This window comes from Porites lutea, chromosome 6 (genome assembly GCF_958299795.1).
Source record: "Porites lutea chromosome 6, jaPorLute2.1, whole genome shotgun sequence".
Lineage (NCBI taxonomy): Eukaryota > Metazoa > Cnidaria > Anthozoa > Scleractinia > Poritidae > Porites > Porites lutea.
In genome coordinates, this window is record NC_133206.1 from 22,784,806 (window position 1) to 22,802,491 (window position 17,686).

General features: G+C 40.2%; 1 protein-coding gene across 1 annotated transcript in view; it reads left to right on the forward strand.

The window, feature by feature from the left end:
* LOC140942034 (BLOC-2 complex member HPS5-like) overlaps window positions 1–17,686 on the forward strand; it is a 32,502-nt gene that overhangs the window by 12,474 nt on the left and 2,342 nt on the right. Inside the window, exons 12-28 of the mRNA XM_073391023.1 lie at window positions 194–333; window positions 443–559; window positions 1,459–2,078; window positions 3,783–3,844; window positions 5,566–5,592; window positions 5,923–5,996; window positions 6,725–6,990; window positions 7,646–8,631; window positions 9,988–10,111; window positions 10,809–10,994; window positions 11,351–11,470; window positions 12,853–12,972; window positions 14,233–14,345; window positions 14,685–14,973; window positions 15,471–15,546; window positions 16,574–16,621; window positions 17,068–17,125. Coding sequence (XP_073247124.1) covers window positions 194–333; window positions 443–559; window positions 1,459–2,078; window positions 3,783–3,844; window positions 5,566–5,592; window positions 5,923–5,996; window positions 6,725–6,990; window positions 7,646–8,631; window positions 9,988–10,111; window positions 10,809–10,994; window positions 11,351–11,470; window positions 12,853–12,972; window positions 14,233–14,345; window positions 14,685–14,973; window positions 15,471–15,546; window positions 16,574–16,621; window positions 17,068–17,125 — 3,426 coding nt within the window. The remainder of the gene's footprint in view (window positions 1–193; window positions 334–442; window positions 560–1,458; window positions 2,079–3,782; window positions 3,845–5,565; window positions 5,593–5,922; window positions 5,997–6,724; window positions 6,991–7,645; window positions 8,632–9,987; window positions 10,112–10,808; window positions 10,995–11,350; window positions 11,471–12,852; window positions 12,973–14,232; window positions 14,346–14,684; window positions 14,974–15,470; window positions 15,547–16,573; window positions 16,622–17,067; window positions 17,126–17,686) is intronic.

Consider the following 17,686-nt stretch of genomic DNA (forward strand, 5'->3'; position numbering starts at 1 on the left):
CTGGCTCAAGCCAACTTTTCATACATGTCCATACAAAACGAGGCAAACTGTTTACATGAGAATTTTGTGACTGACGGTTGGGTCACCCTCCTGTTTTTTAGAACTAAGAGCCTGTAGGTTTTATTTATTTTACTCTATTTTTTTAGAGTGAGAAGGCCCTAATGATTGAATTGTAACTTTTGGTTGTTTTTAGAGATACTAGACATCTGCTGTTTTGGTGCAGAGATTTATGTGTATCATGTTGATGGCTGTGTGAAATGGTTCGGGCTTCTGTCTGTCAAGGAATGTGTGTCAAAACTATATGAAATGGGAGAAATCAAACAGTGTCTAGAGGTGAGAATTTTGATTGATATCATTTTCAATTTCTTACAATCGCTTACGTCCAAGCGAGATAGACACTGAAATTAATTTTACTTTCTATTCTCTACTCTTACTACTACAGGTGCTACTTGACTGTAGACATTACATAATTCCTGGCTCGGCAAGAGATATGGTTCCAATTTCTATGGTTACCAACCTCAGGGAGAGCTTTGTCGAGGAAAATAGCGAGGAAGACCAGGTTTGAATAAAGATTGTGGTTGGTATAGACCAAATAATCTTTTTTTTCTTCCCCAAGCATCGTAACCAAGTATCAATTATAATATATCGAAATATGTCTATTCAGCTATTTTACGTGTTGTGCTAGGCTAGCCACTGAGCTAAAAATACAAGGTGAACAATGCTGGAAAGGTAGTCTTGAGTGAGAAGAGTACCACAGAAATGAACTTTTTAAGAGATTACAACTCATTGGTCGCAATTAAAAAAGGTGTTTTGAAACTTATAGTTCGGCTGAGGTGGTCAGAATTTCGGTGTTACTTCCACATTAACTTTTTCAACCATCCAGTGTAAGAAAAGTGAGTATGTACATCAGTATTGCTCAGTAGCTTTCTGATTTGAACGGTACACTGACACGAGTGTAACCACCTCGCACAGCACAATATCACGGGAAAGAACTGCTCATTGGCTTTTCTTTGAGCTGCATGCTACAGTTTAGGATTTTATCCACGGACTCAAAAGTTTGAACCACCTTGCTCAGCATAAGAAACAGTACCACAGGAAAGTACTGCTCACTGAAGCTGTCATTTGAATGGTCACACTTCAGGATTTCAGCAACTGACTCAAGTTAGACCATCTTGTACATTAAAGTAAATAGTACCACAGGAACGTAGTGTTCAGTAGGTTTCACTGATTTGAATGACCATAGTTAAGGATTTCACCCACAGTCTCAAAAGTTTGAACCACCTTTTACAGCATAATAAATAGTACCACAGGAAAGTACTGCTCAGTAGCTTTCATTTGAATGGTCGCACTTTAGGGTTTCATCCACGGACTCAAAAGTTTGAACCACCTTGCACAGAGTAATAAAAATTATTACTACAGTAAACTAAGAATCTAACGATTACTTTCATTCGCTTACAGGATGTTATTTATGAACTGCAAGAACTGGAGCGAGAAATGGAACTGCCAACAGAAGTGAGTGATAATCCACCAACTTACCTTGGCAACCTAGGTTTGATTGACAGCCCTGACACCCTAAGTACCTGCAGCGATGCTGTGAGTGATGATATAGATGTGTTATCCGCTGGCTCAAGAGAATTAGATGAAAGAAGTGATGATGGAGTAATGGGTAAAGCTGGTCTTCATAACAAACTAAAGAAAAAGTGGAGCGCTGATCTTTCTCTTGAGGGTATGCTACTATCTGCAGCAGCAGCAGCTAAGAGGTTTACAGCCGAGCGACAGCTGGGAATCAACAAGCTAAAAAGAACGCAATCCCCCGATACTTCCGCGACTGGAGATTTAGTTGCTGAGCCAAGCATAGAACGGAACCAAGAGGCTGGGAGTCCACAGAGAAAGCTTAGCTTTGAGTCTGAGGCATCTCAGGTTGCTGAAGGCATGAATGGTAAAGAAACGGTAGCTGAAGAGGAAAGTCCGCGTCTGCAGAAAAAAATGCCCGAGCAAAGTCCATGCCACTCTGACGACAGTGAATCGCGACAGTCCGGAAACGAAGGTGGAGTTGTTGAAGAAGAGTCCTTTGAAAAGTTAGTACAGTAGAAAAAAAAACTATCATTTTGTAACTTACCGGTAAACGAACAGTCGAAAACGAAAGTTTTCACGCCAATTGCAATCTTTTGTCAAACGATACTTTCGCATGAATTGAATTCCAAAAGTAATGGTCCAGTTTTGTTATTTAAGACTATAATATTTTAGGCATTGAAACTGTTTCCTGTCGTCTGTCGCTACGGATGGCAAGGATGGACATGGAATGAAACTTGTAAAAGCTGGGCCAACTTTTTCAAGTTTTAATGCTATACCTGCAAAAAATCGTCGATTTGTTTGATATTCAGCACAGAATTGACCTAAAACAGCCGTATCCTCAGACACATCACTTTAAGAACAAACATACAGTATGTTAGACGTAGTTAATCGATAAACCGATAATCGATAGTAATCGATATCAATCGCCGATTTCCAAAATCGATTGATAGAAATCGATAAAGAAAAAAAGTTGACCTTGATTAATATCGATGATGATTTTTTTTATCGATTAGTACGATTCCTATCGACTTTGTTAATTGATAATAATCGATAAATTATTTCTTCTGTGACTTCGATTTCTATCGATTTCCGATATCAATCGATATTAATCCGAGGATTAAATGGATTGATATCGATGATATCGATTGATTTCCGATATCGATTTTTATCGATTAACTACGCCTGGAGTATGTTCATATCGTTTACTGTTTCCTCAGGCGAAAACTGTAGTAGTATGGGCGCAAGAGAGAGCGTAACAGGCGGTTGAAAGTAATATTGGTGTCTACCTTGCGCGTGCCATTCTTGCTTGCGCCCATATTATATTCCTTCGCCTGTTTCCCAGGCAAAAATGTTTCTCACACGTATCAATGTTTCAACTATCAAAAATCAGTCAATCAACTAATCAATCCTTACTTCGTTGTAAGTAGTTTGCCCCGTTGCATAGATACGAACAATGTAATAAAATTATTTACGGCAGGAACTCTCCACAAACCGTTGAATAAACGAAACTTGTCTTAAGGCTAAAATAAAGGCTAGTGCGTGAAAGACTATTCGTGAAACTCAGTACAATAGTTATGAGGATTATTTCCAAGTCTTTCGAGGTTTCAGCAAGAAAAGTTACCCAGAGTCTCCACAAACCCTTTTAGGCTTAACGGAGGGGCCCCTATTATTTATAATTGTTAATTATTATTCAGTCAAAATATTTCCCCAATTCTGATTGGCTAAAAGCACACGCATAATTCACCATAACCAGTTACTGATGACCAAATTTGGAAGAATTTCGTGTTTAACGAGGAAATGACGTCAAAAATACAGCCCGCTACAGTTGTTTTGGTTGTGGAAAAAAAAATGGCGGACATTTCACTCGTTTCAAGAGTAAGAACTACCGCTGGAGGGCGACACTTGCTATTTGGAGAATATTTGCGGAGCTGGAAAAACCTATACGTACACTATCGGCTTTCGTAGGATATGAAGAATTAAGCAGATCTCGGAGGGTGTTGGCCTCGGTGGATGACACCCTTCTCGATTTGCTTCATTCTTCATATCCTACTCAGCCTCATTCATTGATTGCTGAATAACTCATGTAGTGAAAAGGGACTTCGTATTATTACGGTTGTCATTTTTTTTTTAATCATATGTTCTTAACTTGCACTATAATTTGAACTGGCTGATCTTTCTTAATGTACGTTTTTTTAATTTGTTTTTAGAAAGGAGAAGTTGACTGCAAAAGACAAAAGAAAAAAGAAAAAGTCGAGAGTTGTAACCGTCGGTAAGTAACTGGTGTCAGTAACTTTGTTTTGTTTTTTTGTTTGTTTGTTTGTTTGTTTTTTTGGGAGGGGGGAGGCGGTGGTTTGTTTTTCTCTTCTACCCTGGGTCTCAGAGATTTTTTCTCAAGTGTGGCGGGATGCTTCGGTATCGGCCGCAGGCCACAACTGCGGTCAGAGGAATCAGCGAAGAAGCTTCTAGCGCGGGCGTCTTGACCGAAACCGGAAACCACGCATTTAACGTCTCTTGTACCCGGGGTAGGTTTGTTGTTTAACCTTATACCCAGCTCTCCAGCTGTAAATGCGACTCCCTAACTTGTTGCCGCTGTTTACTACTAGGATAGAAAAGTCATTTCACTTTTGTAAACGCATTCTTTCGTTTTCCGCTCCCGTTCACAAGTGAGTGATACAAAAGGTTCTCGTAACCTGAATTTTTTGAATGAACGATCTTCAGAGTAGATAATTGACTTTGTAAAGGGCTACTCCCTCTTCCACAGAGGCTCCCGCCAGGTAATCCAGTAAGATAGAATACAGTCGAACCTCTCTACAACAGCCATCTTGGGGACAGAAGAAAGTGGCCGTTATGGGGAGGAAGGGGTGTAACATGACAATTTTTTTAGGGAGTACAACATGTTTACTGTGCTGAGTTCATGCTTACTGTATCCTATAATAACAATCCAATCATATAAAAAAATATATAGAGATAAAAATACACGATAAAACTTGAATAGTGTTTTGAATCAAAATGTTAATGTGACGTATTATATCAAGTACGAGACGCAGCGTTTCATCACCAGATGAAACACTGAGAAGAGAGTTAAAAATACGACGCGCAGCGGAGTGTTTCTTACGAACTTCGAGGCGTTTCATCTGGTGATGAATCACTTTGTCAAATGCTTGATATTACTTCTCAAACAAAATGATTTTAGAAGTGGAAATTAAGGATGCAAAAATGAGCAGTTTTTCGTCTGATTTCCAAATTCTCATTAAACATTAATTTCCTTCGTATTTTCTTTATGAAAAAAAGAAGCAAGGTTCGCAACATTCGCAAAAAGTATCGTAGACAAATTATGCTTACTACAACAATATAAATGGAACACAATCAAAACAGTGTTGCTGCGATTAATCATCGATGTGCCATACGTATCAATTTCAGGACAATTCTTGACTTTTTTGTCAGTCACTGAAAAAACTGGCCGTGGTCGAGAGGCTATAGGGAGCTTAACCAACGACGACGGTGACGTCAACGAGAGCTGAAATGTAGCCGTTGTATCATCTAATTCGGACAGAAATCTGTTTTTAGGTTTTGATGTGGAAGGGTGCGTAGGATGCCCGCTTAATTGAGGTTCGACCGTAAATTATTTCAGATCGTCGTGAAAATTGTCGGAAGTTATAGCCAATATTAGATATCTTAAGACTGGATTACGAATCCGAGATTGAGTGGGGACACGATTGTTTAAACTAAATATTCTTGTGCCTTATACATATTAGTAAGCAACAGTAAAGAGTCATAGTTCGAGGGATGCAACCATGGCCATGGTCGAACTTATTCTCGATTTCGTTCTGGTTGTCAATTATAAAGGTCGCTACCATACAAGTACAACTTACAGTAGTCTTTTCTCACAAATGCAGTCAAAGGGGGCGAGGGGCAAGAGAGGGAGAAATCATCTCATGGCCGCGAAAAGCTTTAAAAGTTAATTGTTGTTTTGCTGTTTTTGATTTTTAGATATTGACTCACCTCAGCTGAAACAAGGTAAATTTTGCTTGAGATGCATTGGCCTCGTTGAGGCTACACGTAGTTATCTTTTGTTGCTCTTATTCTTTGGGCACTTTGGTACAGGTATCGATCTGTTAATTACACAGCAGTAACTGTCACAACCCCGAGATGCGAACATATGTATATATTTTTTTTTTCACGAAAGGTTATAAGTCCAACTAAGCCATCATCACTAATTGCCATCATCACTGCTTACATCATGATCGTCATCATTATGATCATCATCATCGTCATTAACGACAACACGATCATCCTTATTGACATCACCATTCTCCGTATTTACTTACCTTTGTTTGTTAATTTCAGAGTTATTTTTGGATACTCCCGCTACAAGAAGCCCTTCTTTTCTTCGAACACACTCTTCAACGGGAGAAGTGGAGGTGATAAAGCTTCTTTCTTTCGTAGGATGAAATTATGCCTAGATAGACAACAGTTTTAAGCAGGTTTCGCCGCAGTTACAATTGGGTGGATGGATCAGTACAACCACCTTTCATTACTTTAAGTCTAAGCTGCAGTATGATGGTATCTAAGGATTAACAGTCACCCGTAAGCAAGTAATGATCTAGCGATTTACATGATAAGGTCACTTTGCCATTGTACTCAAGACTTGTTTGAGCGCTTTTGATTTAGACCTTCTTTTAAACATTTGGTACTGTTCAACTGTTTTCGTCTTGACGCGAGACACCTTTTTGCGATCAAGTCATAAAGTGTCACGGGTTGTTCATATTGCCAACGAGTCCTTATTTGCGGTTGAACTTGAGAAATTACTTTTTAATGAGGAAAGCACAGCTCTTTGTCAAACAAAATATATCTCCAAAGCACTATATCAATCGTTACAAACAACAAAAATGAACTTTGTAAAACTTTTATGCTAACACGTTTTCATAAACGACAATTGCAATCCGTTTTAATCCTCTTCAGGTTTCTCCTTCCATTTTTTAAATTGCTGAATGATTTATACCTTCTAATTTTTTGAGCAGTTGTTGTTATGTTTCACTCAATTTGGTGACAATTCCCTCCGTCTGAATTTTGATAAATTTCGTGACACCCCCTTTAATCGGAGGAATGTTTTCATTGTTTTTGTTTTTTTTTTCGTGAACAAATCTAGACGAGCAGTAGACGTTTGTCAGAACCTGTGAGTCCTCTACAAACAGAGTTATCGCCCGCTATACCTTCCATATTATCTAAAGCGAAGGGACTGCTTATAAAGAAACTCAAACCATCATCTGAAGATCAGTCACCTTCGCCTTCCTCATCACTGTCTCCCATTACACCATCTGACGAGAATGCTGTGCTTTATACAGAGGAAGAGGTGGAGGAAATTAAGCTTCCGAAAGAAGTTGCGGAACTGATTGAGTGTTCCTCTAAGGCACGGTAAGTCATTGCAGTTAGCTCTGGAAAAACGGTGACAGCGATTTAAGAATGTTAAGACCTCTGTAAGGTGGAAACTGGTAGTGCAGTGAATCGGCTCTGTAGAGCAGACACATCTGAAGTGCAGACATACCAGGCCAAAGCTTGGATAACTCTTTCCATCGGATAAATCGCTAGGAAGTGGATTAGTGTTAGGGAAACCAGTGGGAAAACTAATTACGCTGTCCAGTGGATAGAGATTTATCCAGGGGAAGACACCACTGTAGGACAGTCTCCTCTTGAGGGCACACACCTCTTTTAGACAGTCAACTCTGTAGGACAGTCACCTCCTCTGTGACACAGACATCACTGGAAGGTAGACATTGTGGTAGGGCAGTCATCTCTGTAGGGCAGACGCCCCTCTAGAGCATACAATCCTGTAATGTAGACACTTCTGAAAAGCAGTCACTAGTGGCTGTGACGTAACACTAGGCAAAGTGGACGCTTACATACGGGGACATATAGTTGCAGTCCCGAGGGGTTGTAATTGAGATGGAAGTTCACGGTATTTATTTATAAATGACTTGAATGTTTCTCCTTTAACGTGTCATGGAAGTGCGAAATAAAACCAAACAAAATGCAAACTGATGTACTTACATCAGCGGCCTTTCCTTTTCAGGTGTGACGTGAAAAACCCAGTTGTCCTCTTTAGTGTCACCAGTCTATGCCGCGTCTTAGGGGAATGGATCCCAAAACTTCATGAGGCCATGAAAAGCTGTTTAGAGATGACGGAAAGAGATGACAGTGGAAGTAACGACAATGGCTTGAAACGTTTCCTAAGTGCAACTGCTTTTGAGGATGTGTCATATCTAGCACAAATGTGTTTTGATTGTGGTGTTTATGGAAGCGAAGGTTTGCGGTCTTTTGAGGATGATGTCAGAAGCAAAGGAACTACCACCAAGACACCATTATGTGATTTCCCGGTGGAACAAGATAAATCGGAAACTAATGATGTGGTTATTTTATTTTGCGATGATACTAATAAACCGGAATCTAATAGAGAATCAGATAAATTAGCTTCAGAAAGTATCCCAACTTCGCATGGTGATGTGAGGGCAACAACATCAAGTGAGGGTCATTTGCCCTCAGCTGGGACCAACCCATCTTCACTGAGGACGGGCGAATTTTCGCCTCCATCCATACGTATAAGTGTTGTCAAGGATGAAAACTTCGATGCAGAGACGGTAGACGAAGAGTCTGGTGAGAATACTTTAGATACATTGGGTGAAAGTGCGAACCGTCAAACTGACAAACCATTAAACAGAATGCTTGGTGATTTGAATAATTCACCGCAAAGCTCTGCTGATGAAACTGTTTCCTCGCCTACAGAAATGTCGAAAAATGCCATACTATCACAGGATAGTTCAAGTGGTTTGCAGTCATTGCAAAGTTGTGAGCGAATTTGCGTGCAGTGTGAAAATGGAACTACATTTTTCGAGAACAACGGAAAGCAGGTTTACGATACAAATTTTAATGATGAAACTCGCTCCAGATTCTTGTCCTACCATTTCTGGCTGATGGACGTCAGACGGCTTAGGCGCGCACTCCTCATGAGTAAGGGCGAAAGAAAGAAAACGTGGAGCACCTTTATGGATTGTCTGTCAGGTGAGTGATGAGTACAACGCTGTTGTACTGGCAAAGCAAACTCTCAAACTTCCATGCTAATATCATCCGGTCCCTCAAGAGAAGGTAGTGAATAGAATTAACATATCGATCGTCTGTGATTCCCTTACTTAACAAGTAAAGTCAAACCTAGCGGTCAACCTGTATATTACGGTAACCGGACATCTTCCCTAAATTTTCAGTTGCCTTACATTTTCTACAAAGTTGACCTGTTGCCATTTCCCATGGGTGACCGTTGTAGACAGGCTTGACTGTAGTGAAGAAAACTTACGCTTTATTTCGAAAAATCTTTTATCCTCTAGCAGCTTATTTTCTACTTTTACGTCAGTTCAGTGAGTATTGTGAAAGCAGTATTACGTGAAGTGAACTAAACCATTTTCCGATGAACTGTTTACCCATTGCAATAAGTTTCCCCTCTTTTCATTTCTTCGTTCGTTAAAAAAGACAGACGGAAATTTGGCTGCCATGAGTCGAATTTTCCCCTCTTTGGCAGACAGGACCTGCAACAAAAAGGCCACTAGATTAGGATTCAAATTTTCCGACGTTTGACGCAAAAAAACGCTTCACGTTAAGTGTCTAACGTGATTCATTCTCTAAGTGGGTTGAGTATGATCGTCCGGGTGAACGACGTCCTAAATAGGACTGTTGTTGTTGACAGCGACTGACGTTGCCACAACCTGTGCGGTAGTCATCTTCAGAGTCAAAGTGAGTTGTATCACGTCTGTTCATAGTATTAAACTCTGGGTATTGACCTGAGTGGTCAATTAAGTCGCGATGTTATTGGTCGTTTGTCAGTTAAGCCGTGATGTTGTTGGCTATGGAGACTCGTAATATCATTGGTGCGTTTCGATCCGTCTATTGTCACAGTGAACAGTCGTTTATTGTTAGTCAAATTGTCGGTTGACCAGTCATTTTCCGTAGTTTAGCTTGAGTCGGTCAATAAGTCGTTTGTACGGTGCCGGTAACTGTTGACTATGATTCAGTGGCGTAGTAAACCAGCTTTCTCAAGTGGTCGTTTCTAAAGTGAGTCGTCAAATCGACTGGGACTCTGCGACATGTATTTCGTATTCTACAGACTTCTATCAACGACACACTTTAGAAAGCTCACTTACTAATGTAGAACAAATGCCGGACGATCATACTCACCCTACTTATGAAATGTCTCGTGAGTTTAAACCTTTCACAGTTTCTTAATTATTCTATGATATTGATATTGTTGGAGTCCTTAGGTGCTACTCAAATGAGAGGTCATTAGCTGCTGATTATTCTACCGCTTTGAAATCCTATTTCAGTATACCGTATTTCACTATTTCAGGCCGTTATTCTCTGCCCTTTTAGGTCTTGTATCCCCCCATGACGTTATCGCCAAATACATCAAAGAAGGGGACGCTCGTCGAGCTCTTCACGAACTGCATGATGGGATGGATAAGTACTGTGACGTGTTGCTCTTTCATCTTACTTGGTAAGTTGAACCACTCCTACAGACCTCGGTATAAGATCGTCTTAAATATATTCTTTCTTTTAAAACCAAGTCGGCATTTCCAAAATGCGAACACCTGGTAAGTCGTTCTCTTGGCCCCAAAGATATATGTTTTCATGCAATCCCTACCTCTATAATATGCACGCCTGGAATATGAACGATAAAACGACTATGCTGTAACAATCTTGTCGACAAAATCCTATCTTGTGTTATCATTAAAGTAAAACCTCTTTCGCAGAACTATAAGTACGTATTTATTTCTCAGGATTTTCAAAAAAAATTCGTATTTTGAAGGAATTTTTTCCTTGAAAGATTGAAAGAGAAGCAGGCTGTACTGTAATAGAAAAAGTAACTTGTGAACAATAATTACCTACTGTGGAGGTCAAAAGAGTGTTGGGACCTTTCTAGTAGTATTAGTAAAACTGGCGACCTCTCCCCTCCCACCCCAAACAATGTTGAAGTTTGAGCAAAATGAGTGGATTGCAACATTGGTGGAAGGAGTAGGGGATGAAGGATGGACCCAAAGCCGATCAATAAAATTAGCAATAGGAGTAGTCTTATGTTACAATTATTTGGAAGGGAGCAAGGCCTGTATGATTTTTAAACTATCTTATCTTTCAACCATTCTTGTCCGTTGTTTCTTTTTAATTACTCCCTGTCTCCTGCTTTTAATTTACAGCTTGTATGAAAACGACAGTCGCGAGACAATGTTGACTTGCGCTAGAATGTTCCCTGATGTGCAGCCGTGGGAAGTTATGGAGATTTGTCGGCACTGCAAGTTACATAGCCTAGAATCCACTTCAGCTGATTTTGTGTTTTATGTTGAACAACTAATGAGGTGGAGAACGGAAGTTGGAAATACTAGGTTAGTCATGTTTGATATACAACATAATAAACAGTTCGACCAGAATGAATTACCCAGTAGCTTTCATTTAAATAGTCAAGCTTTACGATAATTAGAACCACCTCGTTCAATGCAATAAACAGTACCGCAGGAAAGTACTACGTAGCTTTTATTTGAATGATCGCACTTTAGGATTTCATCCACAGCATAGTCGGATTTCATTTGTGTTAGGGAACTCAAATGGTTTTTATCTTACATATAAACAGCGATAGCTTTCCGTATCCATAGAGGAAAATGGTAAAAACCAACGTCACACACCTCAACTAGGTACATGCAGTAAATGATAATTTTTCTTGTTATACTTTTTTGCTTTGTAGACAGCAGACTGTTAGGAAGCTTTGTGAAGATATGAGAGTCACAAATTGGTGGTTTCACTGCTCCTTGATTGCAGATTCTACAAAAGAAGCCTTGCACTGTCAGCAGTGTGGAAAACCAAGGTCAAAAAACTTATGCTAACTTATCCTAACTTATCCTTCAGTTAAATAGTTGTTGTTGTAAAGAGCAATTTTACAAATTAATTGAAAGTTATTTTATACACGAAAATCCCATCGCCCTGACTAGAGTTGCTGTCGAGCTAAATGTAGCCTGTTCCAGGCTCCGAGATGAGGCTGTCCGATATAGTCGGGTCTGCGGAATTGAGAAAGCGCGAACACGAAAATAAAACGGGAGGAAACTTTTCCCTGATCACGCGCTTATATTTTCGCTTGCCTTTCATTTACGCATCATGCTTACTATCTGAGAGCCTGGAACAGGCTAAGCTAAATAATGCGTAGTACGCTAATGGTCGAAAACGTGTTATCAAGAATTAACACTTTCAAAATATTTCTTATCTTGAAAAGATGTTTTCTGCGATGCCTCACTCAATTTTGGTTATTTTAGGTGGAAGAGACACAATTTTGCCTCCGAAATTTCTTTGTAATCAAATGCCCACAGATATAAACAAGACTGGATAAAAATTTGTCAGCGAAAGGACGTAGAAAATAAAACAAGGTGTTAAATTTAGGATTTCAAGAAATAAATAAATTACAGTTTCGAATTGCGAATTTAAATTGTAGTTTTCCAAAGTTTATAGATGACGCCGGTCTCGTTCATTTCAAGATCATAACGCTATTATTAGTTTTTGTTGTCTTTTAGTCTCCCTTTGTGTTTCAGTTTTTTGTGAATAATTTGATGCTCCAAAGTGGATTCATTTCCCGTATTTGCTCCTTTGTTTGAGAAGAGCTACTGGCTAAAGTTGCCAGTCAGCCTCGTACCCAGGCCAGTTCGCCCTATCCGACAAGTATGACGGGTGACATCACACCTGAAATCGTCGGGGACGACTAGGAACGAGGCTGGTTGCCAGTAGGACGGCGACGGCGAAGAAAACGTGACTTAGAAAAGTGGCGCAGAAAATGTGACTTAAAATTGACTCACTCAGTTTGTCAAATGTAGACGGACTCTCCTGGAGTTGAATTCCTAAGAAAATTTAACAGAGAGAGAGAAATTCGTTCTCCCTAGTTTACGTACTCGAAAAAAAAATGGGAAAAAAGGCAGTTTCGCATCGTAGTCGTGCAGTCACGGCAAAGAAATGTACCAAAAAGGTGCTGCGTGTGTAAAGTTTTTCAACGTTCTTGCTGTCGAAGCCGTCTTGACACCTAAAACTCCCTTGTTCGTACTCCAGGTGAATGGTGGTGATACAAGTTCACCTCAGCACCCCTTGACATACTTGGTTGAAAGAGACAATGTGAAATTAACCCAATAAAACGAGGGTATAGCGAGGACTGGTACCCAGACGGAGGGATCTGAAGTAATACTGTCTTTTGTCTTTTTGTGCATGTAGACCTGGCTCACACACGATCACGTGGCAAAATGAGGACCATTTGCAGCAACTTATTGATTTTCTTTGTCAGAAAGATTCGTCAGAGCTCAAGGTTTTCATGGATTTGTGCTGGAACCACGGGTAAGTAAAAACAAATCCAATTTCGCGACTCAATTCGTATAGCATACGGTTAGCTGCTCGTTTTCAAGCCATTTCTGCTCTTAGTGCCCTTGGCCAAGCTTTATGCAAGCTAGTAGGCAAAATTCTTCAGAATGCTTGGAAATGTTGATGGTTTACACGCTTGCTTTTGAGCACTTTAAAAACTTCAATGCTTTAGATACACCTGGGACATGAAAGAGAAATTCGTATATTTTAACTGCGGAAGTAAAGATTGAAGGTTCAAAAGAAGGAAAAAAAGCTCAGTCATATAAACAACTTCTGCGCCTGGAAGAATCACACTTGTGGTGGCGACTTTGATAAAGAGAAGCCGGCAATACTTAAAAGTTAGAAAGAAAAACTGATAAACTAGTGGCCATTATATCCAGGTCTTACTTCAAACAGTAAGAGCTATTTCCACGGAGAAAATTAATCTAATTGGCGAAGATCCTTTTTATTATTTTTTTTTTCTTCTACACTTATGTCAAGAAGGCATATAACACTCGCTAGAAAATAGCTATTTCAAATGGCTTACCTACAAGGTAGCCTGCTCCGCAGACGAAACTAAAAGTCCATCTGCAAGAGACAGCGCCCAAATCCTTGTTTCGTTGTTTTGGGGGCCCTGCTGTGTACCAAGATTTGAGAACGCGCCACGACCGGCCCGTTAAAAAAGTTACTGTTCGATTGGCCAATCAGGTTGAAGGGAAATTTCATTCCATTGAACTTCCGGTAATTTGTTGTCTTTTGTGGGCCCAGAACGAGGACCTTTGAGCAACTTCCCAGACGTTAATATCCGTAGCTTGAAGAAACAGCCGACATTTCGCGACGTTACCACTGCTAACCCCGCGAAATGACGTCTCAGGAACGTGAGCAGAAATTCCATACTGATGACTTGTCTCTACCTACATTTGGATAGTGCTTCTGATTGGTTGTGCTGCGAAGGATATTTGCTTAAACCAATCAGAAGCACTACCCAGCCAGATTTGGGTGGTGACACGGCATCAGTGTGGAATGTTTGCTGTCGATCCTCACACGCTATTTCGCGGGAAAACGAGGGATGGTGTCTCGAAGTGTCGCCTGTTTTGTCAGGTTATACTAAACGGGGTTAGATTACGTTTACGAGGTAGGCTTCCTTATATACAAGGCTGTGTGGATGAAGGTCTATTGAGCCTTCTGTCCTACCGCCGTTTGAGACAGGCTTTGTTCACTTACACGACCTCCATGTGTTATTAACGGTTTCTTTAGGTACTGGTCAGGTCTAATTCGTCTTTGTGTGCGGACCGGTCTAAGACAGGAAGCACTAAAACTAGTCGTCTCGTTAAGTGACATGAAGCTGATCAAGAATCCACAGTCATGGGGTAGGTAAAGTACAATGACCTCAAATTCTTAAAGGGCAAAACATAATCAAAGATTGTAGTCTTTTTTACAAAAGCTATGCCTTCGCTCCCAAAGAATGAATGAGAAACTGGAGTATCCGGAATCTGTACATGCTTAGGTTAAATCCTTATTTTACGTTTAAACTCGCAAGCCTTATCATGGGATATGCAGTAAGCTCCAGCCTGCTTGCATGTAGACAGTCCTTCCTACTTTTTCACATAGTTCTTGTTGTAATACATTTGTGGTGTGAAATTTTAACTGCCGTTGTTTGTAACTCGTAAAATTCATCTCTTCTATCCTTTTTCTGCTCTTTTGTCAAGGACTCCTCCCCAAGTCTTTGGATGAATGGAAATATTTGTTGGAGTTGCTTTTATCACGTGACCAGGACAACGAAGTATCATTTAGCACCGCTCACACATGCACAACTCTGGCTGCTTCTGATTGGCTAGCAGATCTGACGTGGAGTAACGTGACCAGTCTGATGCTTGAGCGGTTGGGCGCTGGGCATACTGTCAACATACTGCAGGCTCTGCCACAGGAAACCCCACTTCTCTCAACGGATTTCTACTATTCATGTTTATTAGGAGCTGTAGTCGAAAGAAGGCAAAGGTAAAAACCGCTATGTTTATAACAAGTTACACAAGAGGCAAGAAACAAAGTGTATTTCAGAAAAAAATAGTTCATCGTGGAATTTGGCCAAAAAGTAAACCGCTTTCCGAACGTAATTTACGCTTATAAATATCATCTGCAGATAAGTTCTCAACTATTTATTCTAAACGAAGTACCATGATTCCAGTAATCGCCTTTGATCGGTCTTTTAGTAAGGGTATTTTGTATGATAGTTTCTGATTGTGTAAGAAAATCCCTCACGTACTGTAAACGAAACCAGCCACTGATGTCTGCGTTAGGTACGCGGTAAAGGAATGTATAGAAAGGTGCATTGTTTGAAGTGTGATCTTTGCCAAGCTGTTATCTGGAAAGAAACGCGATGGAACACTTCAATCTAACTGCCGAATTAGGAGTTGCGTGACAGCACACGCCTTTTTTGGATGAGATGGAGTTTGGCCAGTTTATTGACTTCTCTTTGTTATACATTATATTTACAGGACTCTGATTCATGAGCTGCTTAAAAAGCTCGACTCATATTTGTGGTCACAACGAAGCGGTGCCTTGGCTCCAAAGGTATGAGAAAGACATTTGCTTAAAGCAACTTGATCTTCCAGTAATACTGAGTAGTTATTCAGAAATGGTTTATCGCTCAGTAACACTTTTACTAACAGTTATTGTAGAAACGGATCACGACGGACTCATATGAACTTATTGTTTGCAACTTTATTTGTGAACGTCGAAAACCCACAAATCTTGCCTCAAAAAATCATACTAAATCGAAGACTTGTACATGGTCGCCCTCGTGGCTGTAGGTGGTTTTCTGATGATGAAAAATTACAGGCACAACTACCTAAGTTCTCAATAACAATCACTCTGAAACCTAAAAGGAAAGAAAAAGGAGAGGGCTAAACCGTAAAGAGGCTGACTTACAGAACTGTTCGGCATCAAAGTTGCTAACAATGTCCTCGCTAACGATAACGCAGAACTAGACACAGAACATAACAAGCAAAAAATGTCCAAAGTCACTTGACGGACGAAAACAAAAAAATACTCCTAAAAAACTCCTCCCCAATCTTCTCTCATCCCAAAGAACACTTAAATAGCGACTGGGTACGAGTCTGCTTCCAGGGAGAGACTTCTGTGCCGAAACGACAGAAAATCCATACTGATGACGTAAATCAATGTTTACATAATTAGTCTATAGTCATAGGGCTACAAATCCAAATTTGCTCGAGTTTATGTTTCTCCCGCTCTATTATCGTATTAAAAGTTATGATTTCTTTTGCGAACAAGGGAGAACTAACTACAAGCGCTTCTTCTAGAGAAGTATACAGTCAACGAATATTAACTATTTTGTAGAAGATCCATCGCGTTCACATTTTACCTTTTATTAAAACCTTTTGCCTTTTGTCTGTTATTCGTAAACAATAGCTAAAATATTCTGTTCCGATTCTCGACAGTTATTATTTCATCAGTATAGCATTTCTGTCGTTGAGGTGGAGACTTCGAGGAGCGAGTAGTGACGGCAGTATTCATAAGCTAGTTGAAAACACTATCCACTGGTTTGGTGTATCCTACTTATACGCGCTTTTCTTTGTAGTTGAACAGTTTTCGCAAAGAGGAGGAAATATGGGGTCCCAAAAGCAAGGTAACACTGACAGTAAACGCCTATGTTAATGTTACACGGGACGATTCGCAACGACGATTTTTAGCGCAAAACAGCGTTGCAATGTTGGAACAATGTTGTAACCATTCGAAACAATGTCGCAACAATGTTGCAAAGCTGTGTTGCGCTAAAAATCGACGTTGCGAATCGTCTCGTGTAAAGCAGTGTTGCGCTAAAAATCGACGTTGCAAATCGTCTCGTGTAACATCACCTTTAGTTTGAAATGTCATCCGCTCTTCGACCAACTCCCCAACGGGCAACAAGGCGCAGAGAGTCTCTCAAGTCTCTCCCGCCTCACCGCTCGTTGAGGGGTGTGGCGAAGATACGGGTGACATTTCAGACTACTGCAGCGTCCTTGAATTGACCTTTAAGTGGAGATTTGACCAGTGATGGTATAACATCTTCACGTTATTGTTTACCTTTAACAGGAGAATATTAAGCCTCAACTGGATTCCTTCTCACAGTTTAGAACTCTTGAGGATGGAGGTAACTTTGTTAATTTTTGTTATGGGATTTTATTGTTTCTTATTTGATTATTTTATTTGTTGACTTCTTATTTTTATTTTATTCTTATTTGATGGTTTCTCACTTTGAGGAACAAGGATTAGTAAGGTTACCGAGCGGCCTTTTTTTCGGGGATTTTCCGAGTTCGATCCCCACATGTAACCTTAAAACTTTGTTTTCACTTCTTTCCTTTCCGTGTAGCTTTTAAAAATACTCGTAGAATGGGGGCGACCTGCACCTATTCTAAACAAGGTTTTTGATTGGCTGGGAAAACAATAGGAATGGTGACATAACAATGCCCCTATTCCTGAAAACAATAGGTACTGAAGGTTATAGGGACCAATCAAATAGGAAGTTTGGATGGGTGCAGGTCAATCGTAAAATGGAGCACTGATAGAGAGACGGGGGGGGGGGGGGGTAAAAGGAGTGACCAGTCGGCCCCATGTGTGTCAGTCTAATGAGTACTGTGACGAGTTACGGACGTAACGTTGGGTTTACCCTTTTTTCTTTTCCTTTTTACTCACTAAGATGTATTTTGTTTTC